The sequence below is a fragment of the Rhodnius prolixus genome, unplaced genomic scaffold, assembly GCF_049639745.1.
Source record: "Rhodnius prolixus isolate KJV_2025 unplaced genomic scaffold, Rpr scaffold_9, whole genome shotgun sequence".
NCBI classification, from domain to species: domain Eukaryota; kingdom Metazoa; phylum Arthropoda; class Insecta; order Hemiptera; family Reduviidae; genus Rhodnius; species Rhodnius prolixus.
This window is the reverse complement of record NW_027411604.1, coordinates 6,465,061-6,488,325: the sequence shown is the minus strand read 5'-3', so window position 1 is coordinate 6,488,325 and position 23,265 is coordinate 6,465,061. Positions and strand designations below refer to the sequence as shown.

General features: G+C 31.3%; 2 protein-coding genes across 8 annotated transcripts in view; one reads left to right on the top strand and one right to left on the bottom strand.

The window, feature by feature from the left end:
* Positions 1 to 23,265, bottom strand: part of LOC141454590 (uncharacterized) — a 37,090-nt gene that overhangs the window by 4,817 nt on the left and 9,008 nt on the right. For 2 of the 5 annotated variants that reach the window (XM_074129025.1, XM_074129029.1), the window contains exons 4-14: positions 21,717 to 21,868; positions 19,822 to 19,972; positions 16,099 to 17,526; positions 15,845 to 15,995; positions 15,441 to 15,633; positions 13,330 to 13,492; positions 11,410 to 11,512; positions 9,108 to 9,258; positions 5,264 to 5,432; positions 766 to 880; positions 134 to 220 (exon numbers count right to left, since the gene is read on the bottom strand). The gene's annotated coding sequence lies outside the window, so the exon portion shown is untranslated. The other 3 variants (XM_074129026.1, XM_074129027.1, XM_074129030.1) reach the window with 3 other exon arrangements.
* The window catches only part of Myo61F (unconventional myosin 61F), a 46,676-nt gene that overhangs the window by 17,896 nt on the left and 5,515 nt on the right, over positions 1 to 23,265 (top strand). The window contains exons 1-6 of one of the 3 annotated variants that reach the window (XM_074128940.1): positions 10,895 to 11,088; positions 20,820 to 20,947; positions 21,025 to 21,140; positions 21,238 to 21,308; positions 21,388 to 21,596; positions 22,994 to 23,176. In XM_074128940.1, coding sequence (XP_073985041.1) covers positions 20,822 to 20,947; positions 21,025 to 21,140; positions 21,238 to 21,308; positions 21,388 to 21,596; positions 22,994 to 23,176 — 705 coding nt within the window. In that variant the 5' untranslated portion in view covers positions 10,895 to 11,088; positions 20,820 to 20,821. Of the gene's footprint in view, positions 1 to 10,894; positions 11,089 to 20,147; positions 20,289 to 20,819; positions 20,948 to 21,024; positions 21,141 to 21,237; positions 21,309 to 21,387; positions 21,597 to 22,993; positions 23,177 to 23,265 lie in introns of those variants that run through there. The other 2 variants (XM_074128941.1, XM_074128939.1) reach the window with 2 other exon arrangements.

Here is a 23,265-nt window from a genome sequence, read left to right as displayed (position 1 = left end):
AAATGTCAACAGTAAAGTATATGCTTCCGCCCACGCCCGCGATACTTAACTGATAATACAGGACGTTAAACCCCGCCTTAAAAAAATTTGGGATTAGATCACTTTTAAAAATAGGTGTGAAAGAAATAGGTACCTAGTCAGTCGTTGGATTCAAATACTTCATATCCTGTTTATTCACACATCATTTATCCTTCTTGTTGCTCAATGTTTACTTCAGTTCCTTAAAAAAAAGAAAAAAAGAACAATTAAAACAACTCCCAATCATTACTTTAAAAAATTTGATTTGATTGTGTTGCATTCAAACATAAGAAACAATAAGGAACTTATGCTCCTTGCGAATAGTTATTTAACTTGATGTTACCATTAAATGGAATAAAAATAACATTATGCACTGTATTGAAAATATAAATTTGTATGTAGTGTGGTGACTTAATTATAATAAAGATATGGTGATGATAATAATTAGCACTCAACGGAATGATAAAAACGGAAACGGAAGCCTTTCTTACGAAGCAGTAACTGTTCTTTATTGTGCCACCCACAAATAAGAATTCATTATAATAATTGCTGCAATAACTCAGTAGAGTTATTTCAGCTGGATTAACAACTACAACAATCTATAATCTATTCTGCTCACACAATTATGTACAAGCTTATTTGAAATATCCAATTATGGTAATGAATTAACATTCTCTTCAATCTATAAGCATTATTAATTCTTCATAAAAAACTAAATAAGTTTTCTTGAACGACTGAAAATATTACCTTTATCATTTATTTCCGGACCTCATTCGCCGATTTTTGCCACTTGTCTGAAGTTGACCTTCCATATTCAGCTGCGTCTTTGACTCATCTCCGACTGCCAACAACGGATAACACCCTTAAAAAAAGAATTGCTAAGTGAAAATCAAATTAGTCAAAAGTTTTGTGCTGCCACCAGGCCTGGAAATGGTTTATGAAACGACTTTTCCATTGTATATCGAAAATAAAGCAAAATACATTCACTTTCTTAAACTTCTTATAAAAAGTAAGAACTGAAATCGTGCAGATTTTAGAGTGAGTTTTTATCGAAATTGTCAGTTTGAGGTTCTCTAAAAAGTACTCCTACAAACCGAATGAATCTCTTTAATTTTTAGCGATTTTGAAGTGAAAATTAAAAAGTTAACTATCTCCACTTTATCTAATCATCTTTCCTGGACACATGGCTTCGCTCTTATTCTTGAAAATAGAATTTCTCAACTTGAACTTCTGGTAATAACAAGCGTACCCTCAAATTCGCAAATGCTTGGCTCCAACTTGACCAACTTGTTTATTAGAGCCCTCCCTAATCTCTTACCACATTTGATAGAGACATCCTCATAAGATGTCCATCGTCCATCCAATGGTTTTATTCTATTCTCACTTCCATAGTTTCTACAACATGCGGGTAGTAGAAATGAAATCTCTAATCATCCTATCCAGTCCCATTTTTATAATCTTTCATTATTTTAAATTTAAATGTAATAATTGCTTTTTCATTTCCCTAGGAAAAATTTTATACGAAGCCGGGAACAAACATGCGTGTTGCTTTCCTTGTCAAATCGCTCAAGCCTTGTAGCTCTTCACCATTTTGCTCTCTTATTATCTCTCTTAAACTTCCCATCATTTACACTGCTTTGTTCTCGTTACCTCTAATTTTCCATAAAATAGAGGAAGAACATTATGAAGGATGGGGGTGCCATTTTGGCAAAATAGGACGTCGTGCAAACCGAACATGCCGCATACTTATTTTAACTCAAACAACAAAATTCAACACATACTTGCAAAGTCAGTTAGTATAACCCAGGATATATATATTTCTATATTATAAAAATTAAGTATCTTGATTTATTATTGGATACTATCACGACACGATTTACCCTTATCAGAGGGCTACAATCTGTATGATCGATATCAAGCATTAATCTATACTATCGTCCGAAACGTACTGGCCTACACTATTGGCAATAAAAGTAGTGTCTATTATGTTCGGGGAGAAATTACGTTCCAATTTCTTTCAGGTAACAGGTGGTTAGGTGAGAGTCCATCTTCGAAAAAAAGCAGTGTTTTTAATCTCCCTTCAAATATTCTCGGTAAAAACTCAAATTTGAAAATTAAACAAGATGGTATGCAATGCTTCTCATTTCACAAAAAAATCTAAACGTAACGGTGAAGAAGCTAAAGTGTCTTCTGACGTTATTTACAGATCTAGCAACGGAAATGAGATAAATTAAACAATACTGCTGTGTGACATCATTTGCTGATGCATGTGATATGATAGTTTCAAGAGGAGCCACTTGAAGTTTTTATTGTGACATTGGTCCACATATTTCTCATCAGAAAGCTAAGATAGTGCTTAGAATACCTCGAGTTTGATATTTTTAAATCTAACGAATCAAACAGTTTTCTATCTTCTTTTTTAATGTTTATATAATATTCATAGTAGGCAAATAAATTGAAAATTATTTGTTCTACTATACAGGTTGAACGAAGTTACCACCAAGTCGGGCTAAGCTATAAAGTCTGTCCACAAAACTTAACTTTTTGTACATCATCTCTTATTAATTAGAAAATTGAAAGATTTATGTAAAATCTTCAATGAAAAAATATTAAAGATAATTTGGTGATACTAACATCAATTCAGAGAAATGCTGCAGCATGTTTTACAAATAAAATCATTTGTTACTGTGAATACTTCTTGTAAATAAACTTTCCATCATAAAAAGTTAAAAGCAGTTAACAATGAGACGAAAATACGAAGGTAGTTAAGAAATGAATCACCTAACACAAAATACAGTGATCTAATCGGTACAAGCCTTCTGTCGTAATAATAACCTAACCTGCCTTAAAAGAAGCTAGACAAGATGATGACGTCAGCTAACAGTTGACTCAATGAACTTTGAATTTAGTATTTAGATTTTTGTTTCCTTTCTCTTGAGAATAATTCTCTAAATACATAAATATATATTAAACGAAAGATTTCTCAGTGAAAGTTTATTTACTGAACGCTGAATGATCAAATAAATTATCAAACAAGGGCGGATTCAACTTGAAAAGCGTGACTCACGTTACGTTCATAAACTAATTTCAAACAAGTTAGATCATCTGATTTTCATTATTTGTTCGTTCAAAAACAAAATCTTTTAATTCATACAATTTTGTTTCATTTCTTCTTTTGAATTTTTCTAATACGAAGAGAAGAGCTATTGCTTTCATAATGGTGCACGTTGTTTTTACCTTATATGTGCAGGTTCTGAACCAAAGAATGGAATAACTCCCTAATTCTTTGACTCTTGCGCAATCTTTTTTGCGCCAGAATCTTCTGCACTCCGTGACCAAGAAACAGGAAATTTTAAAAGCTGCCTACCAGTAGGAACTGTTGAGAGCATTCATACTTTTAAGATTCACGTTCCTTCAAGCAACTTGGAGACAGTGAACCCTGACACTTTCTATAAGTCTGCGGGTACTCCACTTAGCAATTATTATTAAGGTCACTTGAAATGGTTGATCAAAACTGTATTTTTTTACACATGTTCCCTGTCGTAATGTTAATACATTTTGACTTAAAATGGAATTACTTTCTACGTATGATCGCCCAAGGTATCAGTATTAAATTATATAAAGTCAAAGTGAATTCTTTGTTCCTAATCCCAACAAGTGACAGAGTAATAATAATAATAATAATAATAACAATAATAATAAATTGTTTAAAATCGTTAAAAGAAATTTCATCGCAAACATAAGTTTAATCCAAAGAATAACTAAGAATGTTACTTTGGATGCTGCTTAGTAATCCTTATAATCCACATAATAAAGCAAATTGAAGAGATACCTATTTTTTATAAACAATATCAAAGAAATATATGTAAGCAGCTAGCTCATGAACGAGTCGGATAACTATGAATTTTTATTAAACAAGTAGCGTTCTGCCTTCATCAAATCACTGATAAATGTTCACTCACTCTCCCTTTCTCTAAACCTCTATCATTATAGTTGACCTTTGCAAAGTATAATGACCTTACAAAGCGGAACAAATCTCTTTTCTTTTTTATACCTTGAAATCACGATAAATTCTGTTATTAAAGATACAAAAATTGCCATATCCTACTTTTTCAATATGTTTTAAATAAAATATTAATGTTATCTTTTTTTACCTTCACATACCGAGAGTGAGAGACAGAGGGAGCATTTTTACACAGTTTAAAGGATTGATGAAGACCTTTTTGTGAAAATTGCCAAAAAAAATTGTGTAAAACAGAACTTTCTATTAAACTATTTTTCTTTAAATCTTGCAATGCCTCTATTATTGAAATTGTTTTTTAAAATTGTAAAAGAGGGAAGCTTAACATCCTTTTGAGGTTTACAGAAAATAGATGATGCTACTTTGAAGAAAATAGTAGAATTCTGAAAATTGTCATCAGAATTAAATTGTAACTTTAAAGTCGCACTTTCAGTTGAAGTATTTGGACCAGAATCTTAGAACCACAAGCGTCAATGGTACATGAAATTATGAAAACAAAACAAAAATATTTCTGTTTTGAGATTTCTGCAACGTTTCTCTTTGAAGATGTTCTATACATGAATGCACACATTATAAAGAACTTCAGATGTATTTCCGATAAATAGTTAATTAACAAAATTTTCCACAATCATAAGAACTTCCTCTCAAGCTATTGGAAGGAAGTGAAACGAAAGAAAAATCCAATAAATGTATTAGGAATTTTCAATTTAAATATATCCACATTTTAGTTTAAAAGTCACAAGGAATACATAATAAGGTCATGTGTGAGTCAGACAGCGTGACGCGCGGTATTATAATCAAGATCTTAAGGAAAACACTATCTTCGTCATATATCTTATTTGGGAACAACATACCTGAGTGCTCATGACTCAACATTGTTGCTCTAGATAGAAAAAAAAGTAAACATTTCTTTTCCCAAGGTAGTTATGAGAAAACGTGAGTAGTGCAAAATTTGACTTTTATGTACAAATTTAATCTATAAGGGAACAGCCAAGTTGAGAACCATTAACGCACAAGTTTCATAGGTAACACGTAAAACTAGTTTCTTTAACTAGATATTTGTAACGAATTTTATATTTGCTTCCCTCTTAATGGATTGATATTTTTTCTCTGATTACAAAAATAACTAGTGTTGCACTATTACATATTACCCTATTAACTGTGACTAGTGTTAATATAACCTTAATCATATTTTGTAACATAAACATAACATCCAAAACTTACCGATGGAATTGATTACTCAACCTCCATCCTCGAACCGCTTCAGTTGACTCTTTTCAACATTGGTAATGGGTTGAGGCTTCAAGCTGCTTCGGATAGTCGTCTTCTGCACTAGGTCTCCACTTTGCTTTTTCCACTACTTTCCCCCATATTTAGTGGCTTCATTACAACCCTGTAAGATTGGTAAATTGATTTTAGAAGTAGGTACTAAAATTAACGCTTTAGATCACATTATAATATTTCAAAGTAGCCTATCTTAAATGAAGAGTTCAGAGCAGAAACTATGAAACACAAAACTCCTACGATTAGATTCTTTAAAAATCAACTATATCTTCATAAATTTGAGTTAAAAATAAATTATTACTAAGAAATAACATTAATTAATCCGACAATCTACTAATAAATAATAACCTTGGTTCTAAGACATTTCATTTTTTTTCTTTTATTAAAAAAAGTACTTTGTCATTTTACTTGGGACACTATTTCCACGTACGAAAACATAATGTATGTAATAATACATGTTTTTTGGATGTTGTTTGAAAAAACTATTGTAATGATGCAAAGAAGTGACGTAGAAGAAAAAGATTAAACCCTGAAAAGGTTCACGTTGGAAGCAAACAAAAAGATAATGAGATTTGTATTTTACTAAAATTAGAACCCACTTTACTGCGCTTTGTACTTCACTTAAGATTAAAACATAATTTTTTCTGAGAAGCAAACAAGACAAAATCTCATTGTTTGGAAGAAGAGATTAGCTTTTTTCTTGTCAGGGTAATCTTTTTTGAAAACATCTTTTGAGAAACAAAAAAATAAACTATTTTTACTTTGTTTATTGTATTGCTTTGCTGCAGGAGTTGTGTTCCACAGAGGATAGTCAAATCCAAAATCGTTTATTTAAATGAAAATAAATTTAGAATTTCTTTACTCTAAACTTATTAAGAAATGTTAATACGCTGCTCATCTTTGTATTTCTTTAGGAAATGTTGGACATTAAAAACAAGAAGTAAGTAAAATTTATATTTATACTGAGAGAATTAGATTATCTGCATAATTTCCGCTAATATTACTCTGTTAATGCCCAAATATATTTTACGGAAAGAACACAATAGTTTTGTTCTATTGTGACCTAATGTCCTATGTTAGTAGATAAAGGTGTGGAAATTCTTTTCTTTACCTCCACTTTATTCTATCTAAAGTGGTTGGCCAGTCATCCTTTGCCACCACGACCCACTGGATTTTTTTTTTGTAGGAACCCACCTTCCGTTCTGACTGTTGATTAGACTAAGGAGTTAGGAAAGTGAATGTGAGTAAAGCTTCAAGACACAAGTTTGGTGGTATGATAAACTTTTCCATTATAGGCAGGATAATGATCAGAAGATTTTGTTAGAAAGGATTGCCGCAGTATTCAGAAGAAATAGTCACTTCTCCGCAATTGATTTGTAAAGCACATTTCGAAACAGGCAGCACGCAAAAAGTCAAAATCTTATATTTATTTATGAACCTACAAAGGATCGGCTTCAAAGAATCGTAAAAAAAAAAGATTAATCAGAAGTAAAACAATAACATTTACCACTACTTCCTAGCAGTATCGGTTCTTCAAACATTATTTCCATACTAATAATCCGTACAATATTAAGGAACATTAAAAATGTTGAAGCGTGTTATAGTTACAGAAAGAAAGCCTCCTAAAAGTTTAAAAAGCAGTAAGAAAGAAACGACTTACAACTGTTGCCCGGTAACGTGGTTTTTCTTTCTTTTTTTTTTTTTAAAAATGTCTCAGGAACTGAACCAATAAAAGTAAATGTTTTGTCTAAAACGAAGAGGGCAATAACAAGCATCCATACGCTAAAATAAACGAATAAAATGCATGTCCATCTTCTTCGTGATTTATTCAATCATTTTTATTTAAGCAATTCAAAAAAAAAGAGTCAATTATGTTTAAAAACTTTAAAAATGATTGTATAAAATCATATGATCACACGATAACTTGGTTTTTCCCCCAAATTATATGTAATCCATAAGACGAATCAATGAGGAGTAACGAGAGAGATAACAAAAATTATCAGACACTTTGATTGATAATTTAAAAATTACATGAATCAATCATTATATCAACGTTATTAATTTTATTAGATTAGAATTTAACCTATATGCAAATATGTTTATAAAAATCTCTTAACAACATTGAAGACAGACTTTAATTAAAATTCATAAGTACATATTCGTTAGCAGAAATAAATAAATATGTATATCATTTAACCTAACCAAATCTCATTCAAATTAAAAAAATAATAATAATTAATAAAAAAAATTGGCCTTTGGCTAGCAAATTTGTTTGAGTAGAAGGAAGAAAAGAAAGTATATTTATTCCCAAATATAAGAGCAGATGCTTGAAGATGAGGAGTTTGCAAACCAGCTACTTACTATTCCCAAAGCTGATTCTAATAAAAATCGAAGAAAGCATGAGAATTGGAAAACAGATTAAGCAAACTTTGTCCCGAAACTGAAAAAAGAGATACATCTTTTACTGCAATAACGAAATAATCACATAATTGTTTATACTTTATTTGTTTTTTAGTGCTTTATTATGTTAGTGAAAGGTTAATCAAAAAATAAATAAAAACAAAGCATTTCTAATGAAAGTAAACAAACAAGCAAAAAAGAAAGAAAAATAAGAGTATTATAGTTTACATTCACTTCATTAGTTAACGGGATCTTTGCTTAAAGTAGTTTCAGTTTGGTCACACGATACGTCATCATGAGTATTACACTAAAGAGAAGAACGGTAATTTAATATTATTATCATATCATTTTCATGATCATTTTTTTTTTTCAGTACCTGTTCTCTAACATTGCACTTCACCTTACTTTCAGATTTATGAGAAATAGAATGCAATTAATTTCGGTAGTAATATGTTATAATTAAGGAGGTGAAAGGTAATATTGAGTTAAACAGTACTCTTCTATTTTTAGAAACAATACCCAGACAAAGGGTTACATTTCTGCTCACGAAACGACTTAAATGATCAAGAAAGATGTAACCCATTTTTTTTAAATCGATTCTTATGAGTAAATACAACATAACTTTCTCTTAATGCATTCTACAGGTTTTTATTTAATTTTGAATTCTTCACTAAAATGTCAATGTTTCAAAATGGATACCTAATGATAAAAACATTTTTGAGGATAGCCTGACGGAACGTGGGTATTTCCATCAAACCCAGAATTTTAGCAACATTTCTCTATCTTCTCCAGAATTCCCAGAATGGAATTTCCTGGAGAAATAATAGGAAAAAATGTTCAGCCTTTTATGTGAGGAAGGTACGTTTAAGGAATGGATTAAAACAGAAATTTCAAGAAAATCATGGAGAATTAAAAATAACATCTAACTTTTTTTTTTTCCTGAAAGTGCTCTTAAACTTAATTTCCTTTTTTTTTTTTTTTAAAGTTGTACTTTTTGGGACTAGAATTAAATTAGGATATCCTGATTAATAATCGATAAATCTCAAAAGCCGTATAAGCTTTCAGCCAGCCTAACTGACGGATAATAGCAAAAAGAGCCTTTCATTGATTACGTATAGCAAGCTTAGGGTATTCATAACTTCGCGACCACTGTAGACACCACGATGACCGTAAAGTATGTTTAAGCGGAGACCCCAAGATGTGCACTGCTTGGTTCTTGGTTCTCCTCTTCAGGTCAGGGCCTTGGAGTTTGGTTACATGTATATTAAAATTATGAATTTATGTAGTGTTATGTCCACTTAATTTTGAAAAGAAGTAGGAAGTAAGGCTAGTTTGAAAAAAAAAGGTACTGCTAAACTACTTAGTTGTAAGTAACAAGACTCACCAAGATTAGAAAACTTGCAAGCTAGGCTGTGCAGAGACGAGCGCACTAAGAAATAAGTCCGTTGCTGCGTAGTTAACGACTTCCAATTAGTGATATGTCCGTTGCGACGTACTAATATTTAATTGCTCTCCAACGCTTCTGTAGAATTCTGCTGAAATGATAAAATACAATTTAAGATTTCAGTGGCTAAGTAATAAACGTCTTATTAGAATTAAAGCCAAACATGGTATCCAAATGCAAACTTATCCACTTAATAATAATAATAATAATAATAATTAGTATTGCAACTGAGGGATTAAACAAATGTAAGTGACGAATGTAATTAAGAATTTAGATCAATAAGAAACAATGACTTCCTTAACTAGAAAAGTGAATGAACCTCCCAAAGGAGTGGGTGTGTAACCTGATTTAATATTTAATTAATTGTATTGTGAATATTTGAGTCCATCGTATTTTTCATCACAGAAATGTATGCTATGTGCTACTGAATCTACAAAAAACGTTTTTATTTAATAGCCATATAAAAACGAGTACATCGCAGTAAGTACAAACTCATATGACTCCACGACAACTGAGCGTTTATGGACGGGGACCGCAAAGCCAAGATGTATTGTGGTATTAGGTTAAATTTTTAAACGATTATATTAGCAAAGCATGTTGGGGCTGTTCTGTTCCCTCCAATATCGCTAATCGTTAGATTGTAATGAAAGCTCGTCTGTCCTCTCTGGAAGCCTCTTTACATGAGAAAATTGATTAACTACAATTTTATATTTAATTTTAATGACCTTTGATTAAGTATTTAATTAAAAATATTGGAGTACTGGCTTTCAGAGGAGATCTTTTCCATAAAGTGAAACAGAGAGAGGCAGAACACTCCATTTGCTTCCAGTCGTCTATGGAGAAGCGCAGTAGTTTTTTCATAGACACGAGATGCGCAATTTTATCTATCTGTGTGGACATAGCGACATATTATTTGCCGGTCTCTTATTATTAGATCATTGTAACGTAAACTCAATATTTAAAAAATAGGAGCAATTTTCGAAGAATATTTTTTTAAAAATCAATTCTAGAAAGAAGCACTTCCAGTACGAAATTATTGATCAAACGTTTATCAGGACCTTTGGTGGTATCTACTATTACTCAAATGGTCCAGGACTTAGACCCATTATGGGCACTATCTCACCAAGGCAAAACCTAAATTCTAATCTTAGGTTAGTCCTCCGAGCTGCGTGAATTAAATTGAATTCTTACTTAATGTGTCTTCTCAAGTCCCTAGATCTGCCTTTCTCTATGTGTTTGAATTATCTTGAAACTTAGGCAGCCACATAAGCAACTGATTTATTTATTTATTTTTTTACTCCTTCAATTGAATTGCTGACCCAGCGCCTGTCCATATAACCTCATATTGTAGAATGTAGAGGTGACCCGCAGTTATGGCGTGACCAGTAATAGACCTAATAAAAATGGTGGCATCTAAGTGAAACATGAAATATAAAAAGATTCTGTGATTTTCCTTTTTTGATTTATGCTGGGACAGATATCTCTCTTTCACAGAATCTGTGCAAGAAATCTGTGGAAACTTGGTATTTCCAATAAAATACTCTAAATTGAAAAACTGCACGAACAGAAAACAGAAGATATTAGACATTTTATGACAATGTGGCATACCTTGTCATGAAAAAGAAGAAGGTAAAAAAAAAAAAAATCCTTTACACCTTAGGAGGGGACACTAGAAATGAAAGGGTGGTGAGGTAAAGTGACCCAGGAGCTATTCAAGAGTGGGGAGTTAACCGGGTAGGAAGGACTGCTGTCTGTATGAGTTTTTTTCTTTAAACTGCAGTCAGTTGGCTAAGTTTGTGTCGCTTTACTATTTCTATTGTGAATGTAACAAAAAAATTGGATAGTAGTATTACGTGTTTGTGATATATTTATATTACTATTATTTTTCCTTAAGGCTTACCTTCTTTATCTACATAAAAAGGTAATAACAATATTGTTACTAAATAATAATAATAGCAATAAATTATTTTAAAAATTAAGTTTTTTAGAATTTTCACAAATTATTTTAAATGTTGCCAGTGCCTTCTTTGATAACGAATGTTATGTAGTTATTTAGAATATACCCACACATGCGCATTGAGATCCAGTTCAAATAACTCGAAATTTTTTGTTTCCGTCTAGAAAGAAAGACGTTCGACTTTAACTCTCTTAAATAAAACTATATTGTCAAGCAGATTTTAGAACTTTACAAGATAAACTACTTACTCATCAACTGTAATTGAAGACCAGTAGTAACTCTTACCTTAGAAACGGATCATCCGCTTGCCGAAACTCTAGGTGATTTCCTTTTCCCGAACTTCTTGAACGAAACTCATATTTTAATTTTTTTAAATTCTTTACGCTCCCTGCAATACATAAAGTGTACAATAAAAGACCAAGTTGGATTATGTAATGATAATTGTTGAATATATCCAAAAGAAAGGAAGAATATTTCAAATTTCAATGATGACTGAATCAGTAACCAAAATCGAAGAATACTCAATGTTATTGAATTCATGTATATTTCATGTTACAAATTACAAAGTGACTTGAAATGCATATTTTTCTCGTAGTAAATAAAAGAAGTAAAAACGAGAAAATTATTTTGCACCACAAGAGAAAAGAAAATTCTACATATATCATCCATTTTTTTTAAAAAAAAAGCAATCCACTGCTAACACAGTGAAGAAATGTTTTTAAACACCAACACCCGGGAAAGGGACAGATTATAGACAGTTTGATGGTTTCCATTTCTACAACTTCCTGTTGTGTATCTGAGTAAACGTAATTGGAGAACCTTTTTGACTCGAAAGGGGGTTTTTAATTTTATTATGAATTATTATTACATTTTTTTTTTTTAAAGATTATATTGGTTTAGAGGTTTGTAGTCGCGGCTTGAAAGCAGATGTTTAACACCTGTCACCGGTGTAATTCCCCACTACTTTTGTTAACGTTTTAGTAGCCCGCGACAATGTTGGTCTTATCAGTTATTATTGGTGCTGCTCAGTCATAGGGGGATAGAGAGTATGGACTGGTGTCATAAGTGAGAATTCGTTAATTATATTCCAACTATTTGTTCTGTCATTTTCAGTACAAAAACTTCCGACTTTAATATACAGAAAGTGAAACTCTCTCTTCCTCTATGGGAAGGTGCATGGCTCCAGAAAGGAAAATCGCAGCAAGCATAAATTTGATTACTTCCTTCCGATACCCCAAGGGGTCGGCTGCAATTCGCTGTTTTTGTTTAATATTAATTTTTGTCAAGGTAACAAACCACTACCTTGAGTTTCTCTAAAAGTACAACTAATTTAAGTTCACACTACCCGATTTTCAAAAGAGGAACAATTTGCTAGTATTTTAATTTTGAGAAAAGTCTAAAAAAAAAAAGGGAACTGCATTTAATTCAACAAATTTAAGCTATTTGAAATTTTCTGGAAAACTGCTCTACCCATTTCATAAAACTTAAATGATAATCATCTCGTAAAACACTAAGTAAGAATAATTTTAAGTGAATTTGGGATTCAGGAGTGCCTTAAGAGTACTTCAAATGATGAGGCTTACTGCTCAACAAAAATAACAGTTACATTCTGAACTATCTGCGAAGAGATAAAATTTACTGCCACTTATTTGGGAACTAAACTTAAGAAAATTACGTCATTTAATACAGACACAATGTAAATAACAGTGGAAAGATAACGTGATTAATTTCTTGCCAGTTTTCTTAATCTTTAAACGTTTTAACAGTCTTTAATATGCTTAAACAAAGGACGAACTGGAGTAGTTTTTCCTTGAACTATCCACCCACCCCAATATTAATAACCGTGCGTCACTAGAGTTATTAAAAAAAAAACAACTCATAAAACTCAAGTGATAACTTTATATATAAAAGGGCACGTAACGTAATGTCAATTTCAAGGATCCTAAAATTTGGAAAAAAAATGGCACCTATGCTATTTGTTTCTTTGAACAACTTCAAATAAATTCAGTAAATGATAAGTTCGTGGAGGAAGTGTTAAGTCTTAAGTTTTTAATTTTTCCGTCTAGATATCATATTCTTAAGAAATCACATTTTTATTGATGCAATTACAAATGAAATATATATTTTTTTAAATAATATTTAAGTAATTGAATGTGTTAAAAGAAAAAAAGAACTGAAAAGGGTAAATAAGCATATAAAACATACTTAAATAGAAGACAGTATTGCTCGAGTCCAAGGTCTGGCCTTCATGAACTGATCGCCATTGCACACGACAATATTTTTATGTGTGGGTGGTGCATGTAGCTCTCTACTCGCAGCTGGTTTCATTCCAGACTTCATCTTAAAAGTTCTTTTATCCAAGTCACTTCTAGAAAATTTAAAACTTAAATAAAATTTGTTACCTTTCCTCAGGGCCTGTTTGTAACCTACTAGATAAATATTCTAAATTGGTTGTTTTACCAGAAAAAAAAAGATGAATATTAAGATCTTTAAAATATTTATACTAAAAATGTAATTCGCATGACTTCCTACTTCTTGAGTTTGTACAACCATAACAAATGCAACATTGTTTTCCTTAATTGTTTCCCACTAGAAAATTTTGATGAAACGAGAGATGATTGCCATACGGGAATAAAGCGGAGTTATTGCACTTAACTTTTGACTGCAATCAAAAGAATTGTGCCAACCGCTTGTTACTTTTCATAGCGAAAATTTCCTTTGATAAGGTCCATGGTATAAGTCTTATCTTGTCTGGACTCCCATCTTATCTGGACAGAGGTCTCACAGTACAGCAATTGCGTCGAAAGCGACCCAAGTTAGAAGAGACCTTTCCTCCTACACCTGCACAGTCAGCAAACCGACTGCACCCACCCTTTGTGGGATACCAGATATTTTCTGAGCCAATCATGCTCAAGAAAGATGCATAAGTGATATTTCCCAGAATCACAAGATTATGCATGAGAAACAGGGAACATCTTACCATTAGCAAGGGCTGACAACAGACTAAACCGTGAAGTGAATGTTGTGAAATCTGGTCAAACATTTCTTCAGCAGCTTTAAAACCAATATCTTAAAATGTGATGTAATTTATTCAACCTATCGGTCCTAAGAGTCAAAGTTTACGTTTACTCGTATTTAGTGCACAAATATATTCTACAAACGCATTCAAGTTGGTTGAAGACAATCATACTAAGCAGGTCTTAACCGTATCGCCTAGTTCAACTTGACATTCAGCTACATATTTTAAAATTTCAAATAATGAGACTGGTAATAACTAATCATTAAATCTATTAAAAAACGTCTTTTTTAAGTGAAATATTATCTTACTGAGTCTACTTAGAGTACGCCTATAAATGAATAGAAAAGTTTAAAAAACTTCAACCTACTAGCAAGAAATATTTCCCACGAAGTTTATACTTCCTTATTGAAACTGCAAAAACTAAACTGTTACTTACTTCATTAAAAAAAAAAAAAAAATACATGGAAAAAATGATAGATTTATTAAAATAAAATTTGCTGAAATAGCGAATCATCATTGGTAGCAAAGGAGGATTCTAGTAAAATGGTGATTGTCATCAATAAAAGTGACTGACTCCAGTGTTTGAATAATGTTATGCATTAAAAGATCATAAATAGAAACAGTGATATTGATTAAATTACTACTTTATTCATTAGTCAGCATAGTCCGCGACCTACTAGATTAGTGCCAAAAATGTGCTCAAAGTGGATATTTTTTTCATTAGATCTTACCCGTTTGATATGTGACCGAAACTATAAGTACAGAAATCGAATTCCGCAAATTTTCTGCACTTCAGATCCCACACGCGTTCAATCAATCGAGCACACATTCAATTTGTCCCTCAAGTTTGTAATGTTATTTAATCAAGTAAAAAATCGTTTAAGACGTCTTCGCATTACCACACTTACTCGTATGTCACTGTTACGATACTACACAATCGTCTTAAATTTTGTCAACAGAAGCCAAATTTTCTATCTAAAACTGACAAACCATTCGCTTTAGAGTTGAATGACACTCAGAAACCAATTAAAGTTGGTGATAATAACAAGCACGCTTGACGTGACGGATAATATACATAGAATTTTATCAACGACGATTCCCACTACTGTTGTTCAAAATATATAGTAACGAGAAGGTAACTTTGAAAGAAGAGCTATATTTTAAATAGAAAACTGTCTGTTGGAAGAATTTAAAGTAACACAATATTAATAAAATGACATCCCTAAAGAGATTTGGGTAATGGGAAGTATTAACAGTGTTTTCAAGAATGGCAATTGGTTAGAATTATCAATCTCACCTTCAAATTATAATACAGATTGATCTACTAGATCAAGTAATTTCCTTCTGCATAAAATGTTCCCCAGATGGTAACTTTGTTATACCCACGCTTTAGTCGCCCACGACTTTCCTTTAGGCCACGTTCGCCTCTTGTACGCAATGACCTTCTCTTCAGTGGACAGCATCTTATTTAACTGATATTTTACGTAAATCTAAAAGAAAAATGTTACAACTGCACTGCTGAATTGAATATATACCAAATTTATTTTAACTAGTATTCTCTTAAAATAATAATCCTAGACCACGAACAATTCATCTTCATCTTCCCCAGTTTAACATAAAAGAATAAAGAAACAGACAATATTATTTTATAGAATCTCATTAAATCATCGGCAAATGCTTCAGATGATAACGAAGTAGTACCTGTTAACTTTGAAGTAATCAAGAAGTTCTAGATAGGCCATTGCCCCTTATATATATCTTTTGTTCATTGTATCACCTAAAGAGTTCAATATGTGGATACTCTTTTATTAAGGCTTGGATGCCGTATAATTTCATGGTTGCACACGTTCATCTTTAACAAGAATGTTTTGTTACTGTTGTCGAAAAGAGAAATGTATTAGAAAAGTCATGCTTCTTCTGACGTTATGTAATGATGAAAACAAAAAAAAAAATACCTGAATAAAATGCATGTACGTGTTGATTCGAAGGTGTTTTAAAATACTTTCATTTATTACAGTGTTCTTTAGCTTCGTCACATAACGTATTAAGGTTTGGGGTTTTATTTGGCTCATAATAAATAATAACTACATCCATTATTATTGACAGTGGGGAGTGAAACTTTGATAGTTCTATTATCTACTGTTTTTGAAAATTTTGAGATTAAAATAGAATTCTTTTGATGTAACCACTATCCTAATTTAATTACCATAGTATCTCAAATCGAAACTATAGAGCGGGATAACCATCAACGAATCGAAAGATTTCGAGTATTTCCGGAAATGTTCGGCCTTAATTTTTTTGATGACTTCTGACCCGAACTTTTTTTTACCTACTTCACTGAGTCAATTTTTACTGTTATGCAGTTTTCTCGAAAAAAAACTCTAAACAATTTCCTTTTTATATACAAATTTTGATTGTTCAATCTTTTTATGACCTCGAATATTGTTACAACAAATTAAGCCTACCAAATCAACTTACTTGGTGTGTGACACTGAATTCAGTCCCTTACCGAGGCTCCACCTCCTTTACGCTCACTTTACCCTGGATACCAGGGTTTGCCGGTCTTGTAAAGGCGAACCAACCGACTGAGGTTCTAATAAATCGAACATAAGAGTCCAGAACCCGGCATGTCTGGTGTGTGACGAAATCAGTCATAAAATCCTGGTTGCCGTCTTGGCAAAAAAATCTCCTCGACTAATTAAATTCTCAAGTTTATTAGGGAAAATTCGCAAATTAGCACCGAACATACAATTTGTTACGCTCATATAATGATCATCAGTTGCGAATGTAGGCAAGAATGCTTGTGAGTACTATGCTTGCGAATTATGCTCCAAATCAAGTGTTGACGCTGCAATACGTCGTCGTATATATGCATATACCTGAGCCCAATTGATAGTATAAACTTCTAGTATCATATTTTCTTCTTGTTAAAAACTATAAGAAGTGCAAGTGAGTACAATAAATTATGCCAGCAGTAAAAAGATAGTAGGTCACTTATTGAACTGCAATAAAAATCATTTTAATGATTCAGAAACATCAAACAGAAAGTGTTTGATCAGAATTATTGAGTGATATTAAGTGGCCGAATTGTGTTTATTGATTATTGATACAATTCGATTTTATCATCATATTTCGTTTATCAAGGTCATATTAGATGAGTTCTTTCTCTCGGTCTTTTATGTAATGTGTTTATACCCTAATTCTATTCTATTGTATCCTTTGTAATCGTATGGTGACCTCCTCTTACTCCATCTTCTTCTTCCACTTACCTGAGTACGTCATTATTGCTACGAGCTCTTCCATTGTTCAGCAAATTTATTAAGTTCAAGGGCTGGTCCTTCTCTCGTTCTCTCCTTTTTTTTTTTTTAAACTTATAAATCGATCTAAATTCATTAAAAGAATTAAATAAAATAAGATATGTATATAAAGTATAATAATTGTACATAAAATTGGCTAGGTTCTTTAAAACATAATACATTTCTTCCTTTATAAAACAGTTGACAGAAATATTAAAAGCGTACAGTAGAGTTAATTAATCTTCTATTCCCGCGGGTATTTTGAACTCAACTTGTTGAGTAATTAGTTTTGAAGAACATGAAAGTAAAAGAGTTCAAGGAACTTGAAGGTCTTATAACGTCCTTACAAATGTTATTGTTCCTAGATGTGTCTAAACGGGCATTCTTACTGTATGATGCATAAAGAATTATTTGGATGTGTAAAGAATGTCGTTCTTTCTACAAATAATTGTTTCAGGTAGTTATCATTAAACATTTCAATCTGCATCAATGCAACGTTACAATTTAAAATGATTTTTATTAAAACTCGCGATTTTCTTTTAATAGAATAATGTGCACAGTAATAAGAATGATTACATTGTCACAAGTAGCGCTACCTGGAGTTCTTAAACAAGAAATTTCGGTGAGAACTTATTTTTAAAATTAAATATGTTCAGTTGTAGATTTTTGTTTAGGGTGGGCTAGTCAACATCTGAGTTTATTAGTTCCCATAAATTTTTCCTGCACACTGCCGCCAGCCTCTGTTACCTCGTTGTGTTAAGCAAACGCTGTTCATTACCGGATAATAAGAGTTTGCTAGAGATATCATCTGTAAGGATATTCAGCTGGACTCGAACCGGGATCTCCGCGAGAGAAACCCGAACATTAACTTATCTCTTCTGTTATTGTTTGGAATGGGCATACTATATATAATAATACAAAAAGGAAGAAACAAAAATTGAAGTTTATAGAACTAAATCCGATTCACGTCACTTTTGTAATAGCACGGGCAGAGCTATTCGCTTCCCCGTTACTACCATATAAACTTCAATTTTGTACAACAGTATATTATGTCGCAAGCTTTAAATGAAAAATTTATTTAAAAAAAAGATTATTTTGAAACATTAATAGTTTGATTGTGAAGTCATTGTGTATTTATGTTTCACAATCATCACTATTATTCGATTCCTTTCTTCTTCCTTCCTAAATAAGTAAATAGCTCATTTTTTTTAAACAAGTTGCTTCTATGTATTACATGACCTTCAATTGTTTATAAAATATTTTGATAGACTCCTATTGTTTCATGTTAGTGACATTAAATTTATAGGAAATTAACTTCTGCTTATTTATTGTATTTTTATGCTAATTTTTTAAAGAATCGCCTTTCAATTATTTATTCACCTATTATAAAAATGTGTTCTACAATAGGTAAAAGTAAATTTAAATTTCTGATTATTTACTAATCGAATAATGAAAATTCTGATGTTTAAGTATTTAAGGAGAGTGTAGATTATTTGCCGTTGACTCATACACTTTTATCTCTTTAATACTTATGGTTTTGGACAATGAGATAAGTTAATACTGGATTATTTGCTTAAACGAAAATTAAGGAAACTTCTAGGCTTGTGTTGCATGTTTTCATAAAATGATTTCACTAAATTTTCACTCTGAAATTAAAGTAAAATACTTCAATTTTGACAGAAGAACTTAAAACTGTAAAGTACCATCTCCCCCCAAATTATGTGGGCAGAGCAAAAACACATAAAACTATAAGTATTTTTCGAGAGGATTCTGACAGCAGATCCATCAACTAAGTCAAAAAAAAATGTTGATACTTAAAAATTTAAATTTTGGTCTCAAGTTTTGATGGGATCGAAATAAAGTTCTGTTTTTAACGAAAATGATTTGAATATGATGAAAAAATAATTGCCATTTCAGTCGTGATACATTTATTCTGCCGAGCTTTCGACCTAGAGACTAGGTCATCTTCAGGGCTAGTTTACAAAGTAATATTTTACATTACAGGGTTGGTGTGTCTTCTGTCTTGTCTGTTCATGGACAAGAGAGTCTATGAACAGACAAGACAGAAGACACACCAACCCTGTAATGTAAAATATTACTTTGTAAACTAGCCCTGAAGATGACCTAGTCCCTAGGTCGAAAGCTCGGCAGAATAAATGAAATGGCAATTATTTTTTCATCATATTCAAATCATTTTCGTTAAAAACAGAACTTTATTTCGATCCCATCAAAACTTGAGACCCTATTCAATATTCTTCCTTCTAGACAATTAGAAATTTAAATGCAGTACACAAATATTGGTGTGCAAAAAAAATTATTTTGAGATGTCCTTTTTCTTACTAGAGGGCGATTTGAAACTAATAAGCTTTCAATTTGGTTTACCCTTTTTTTCAGATTTCTTGTAAATTGAAAAATTTTAATTCCCATCTTTTATGTTTCTTCATTCTCAAAATTCAATTGACTTGAAACATTAGTTTGGCGCCTTTGCAGTCATAATCTATTTCAGATTCAGTAGTTATAACTGGTCAGAAATCTGCACAAAATAATAACGAAAACATTAGTAAGGAAATTTACTCAAAACCTTGGGGATTATAAACTGGATTTGGGTTGGAAAGTATAATTGCACCGAAATATTGCACCAATATAACTATGACGAAGACACTTAGCCCAATCTACTTTGATAATAAATAGCTAATAAAACACCTTCAATTCCTTATCAATAAAAAGATAACAGTTATTGACTGACTGACAAAATTATAGGTGCAAATTTTTGTAAAATTGTTCAGCAGTCTTCTTATAGCATCTCTAGTTGAGGTACATTATCTGTGCAGATCATACATTATTGTGAGGTAAGCTGCAAAAAAATACTTTTTTGTTTTTTGGAATTGCACAATACTTTTTTTGGTATAAGAAATGACTAAGGTATTTGAACAATTGTCTCGCTAATTAAATTTTGTTTTAAGTTTTAATTGTTACAATGTTCCAGCATTTGTAACCAAAATGTATTTATTAATAAAAAATAATTGAAATATATAAAAACATTAGATATTAACCTATCTAACCGTGCGTTCGTATTATAAATTCTTATGGATTTTTTTTTGTATTCTAACTCTCAGAATGTCTCAAAAATTCATGTACTGGTATAGGAAAGGCAAATGGCGTTAGAAAATTATATTTTGTAGGCAAAATAGTTAAGCTTGAAGAAGCTTGAGGACTAAGTTTAGAGATATGTAAATTGCCTTCCTCCTATCAAACCAAATAAACTGTTGTATGGTTTGCATTTCAAGTGAACTCATAATAAACTTCACAAATTCATCAGGTCAAACATTCAGTAACAATTAAAAGATCAATAATGTTGTAAAATATGTTTGTTTATATAGGAATGGAGAAAAGTCTGCACGAAAGGGACCGAGTAGGAGTTCAAGATTCTGTTTTGTTAGATGATTACACAAATGAAAAAACTTTTGTAGAAAATTTGAGAAAAAGATTTAAAGAAAATATTATTTATGTAAGTATTATTAAACTTAAAAGCTTAACTTTTTTGTTTTAGTCTGAGCAATCAATACTAAGTTACATTTATTTCAGACTTACATTGGACATGTACTGGTATCAGTAAATCCTTACAGGCAATTGCCAATCTATGGTAAAGATACAATAGCAGAATATCAGAGAACACATTTGATAGAAAATCCACCACATGTGTAAGTTTTTAAGTTCGATAAAAATTAAAATCACACTTCACCTCACAAAATATCATAATAGCATCCAAGAATAATAGATACATATATTTTAAAATAGGTTTGCGATTACCGAAGCTGCATACAGAACTCTAGTTGAAGAACATTACGATCAATGCATCCTAATCTCAGGTAATCGTTCATTCTAATGAATCAATATTTTCTTAAAATATTTGAATTTAATAATTTAAAAATAATTATTATGTTCTAGGAGAATCTGGTTCTGGTAAGACAGAAGCAAGTAAAAAAGTCTTAGAATATATCGCAGCAGTTTCAGATAATAAGGGTCAAGTGAAAACTGTTAAAGATAAACTATTACAATCAAATCCAGTTTTAGAAGCATTTGGAAACGCGAAAACCACTAGAAATGATAATTCCAGTAGATTTGGAAAATACATGGACATTGAATTTAGTTGTTTAGTACGTATTACTTTAATTAAAACAAAAATTTAGTTATAGTTTTCTAGCTAACCCAATGGTTGTCATTGTCAGTTTTTTCGATGAATGAAAAAAATAAAAGAAAATAGGATAAACACTTACATACTTAATTTATTCTCAAATTTCAATATTCTTTTGTTCCTCTTGATTTTTAGTATCTTTTGATGAATTACTTAGCATAATTGACGAACTTTTTAGTTACAACTATTCCGCTGTTTTGTTTTTGTCCCTTTCAACACTCATCTCAGATAAATCTAAAAAAATAAATAAGAAAACAAATCATTCAAACTTTTAAAAAATGTTTTGTCTGTTTTTCTTGCCACAGTTATTTTCAGATTTTGTTGAATAAAAAATGCTCTAGTTAGGAAAAAATAATGTTAGTATGGTATATTCGATTATTGCCATTAAAAACTGAAGCTTGTTCCTAGAACGAAAAGTAGCAGTCTGTAAATGATTGTGTGTTATCGAGTATGAATATGCAGGATGATGGGCTATAGGTGGCTTAGTGATGAGCTGTTCCCAAATAGGCAATTATATCGAACTATTTCTGAAATTATGCAATATTGGAAGTGCTAGTGTTTAAAAAGTTGCCAGGCTAGATTAATGCAGGTATACTAAAATTCTTGTAAATGTGGGTGGAGTACATCTCCCTACAGCTTTCCTGTAGTACTAATAAAAACATTTTTTTTTTAACTTTTCTGAAAACATAAATAAATAGAAACCCAAACCGATTCAGTGAACCAAGTTATTTAGTCGCTCCCAATTGGATTACATTCTTCTGACATAGAATTAAAAATTGATAAAACTTGTAGAAGACATCAAGTGAATGTTTTGCTTAAGATATTTTGTTTTCAATTATTTTAATTAGAAAAAAAAAACTGAATTTGAATGAAATATAAAAAAGAAAAAATTATTGTAAATTTTCTTGGTAGGCACTTCGTTATACATTTTCCAGCTTTACTGTTTGAATTAAAATATTTAATTCTGACTTGTTGAGGGATCAGCTAGAACTGAAACCGTAGGACCTATTATTTCTGTCCAGTGAGGCAATACGAGATGTTAAGGTCCAAACTCCTGAGACTCTATGCTGTACTGGTCCTTTTTGTTTTCCTTTTTCCATTTTTCTTCTATTATAACAATGCTTCGAACCGACTACGATGGAGTAGTTTAGGCGTTTAAGCTTTCTTCTCGTACCAATCTAGGAAAAACAATTTTTCTGGAAAGAGATCTTTTTTTTATTAATTTTTTTAATTTATCAACTTTATAATATGAAACGTTAGATCTGTTACTCGTAAGTTTTGAAGAAATTTCAAACGATTTGGTGATTATAATAATATAAAATCGATTTTTTATAAACTCATTTCTTTCTCTCATTAAAGGGTAATCCAGTTGGTGGTAATATTTTAAATTACCTTCTTGAAAAATCAAGAGTTGTCCATCAAAATAATGGAGAAAGGAATTTTCATATATTTTATCAGTTACTCTTGGGTGCAGACAACGATGTTTTGAATAAATTACATCTGACGAGGAATCTAGACGACTATTTCTACATTTCACATGCTGTGAGTGTTTTCAACGTTATTAGTGCATCATAAAATATTTAGTATTCCTAGTAAAAAATAGCAAATACTTGAATTTAAATTTCTTACTT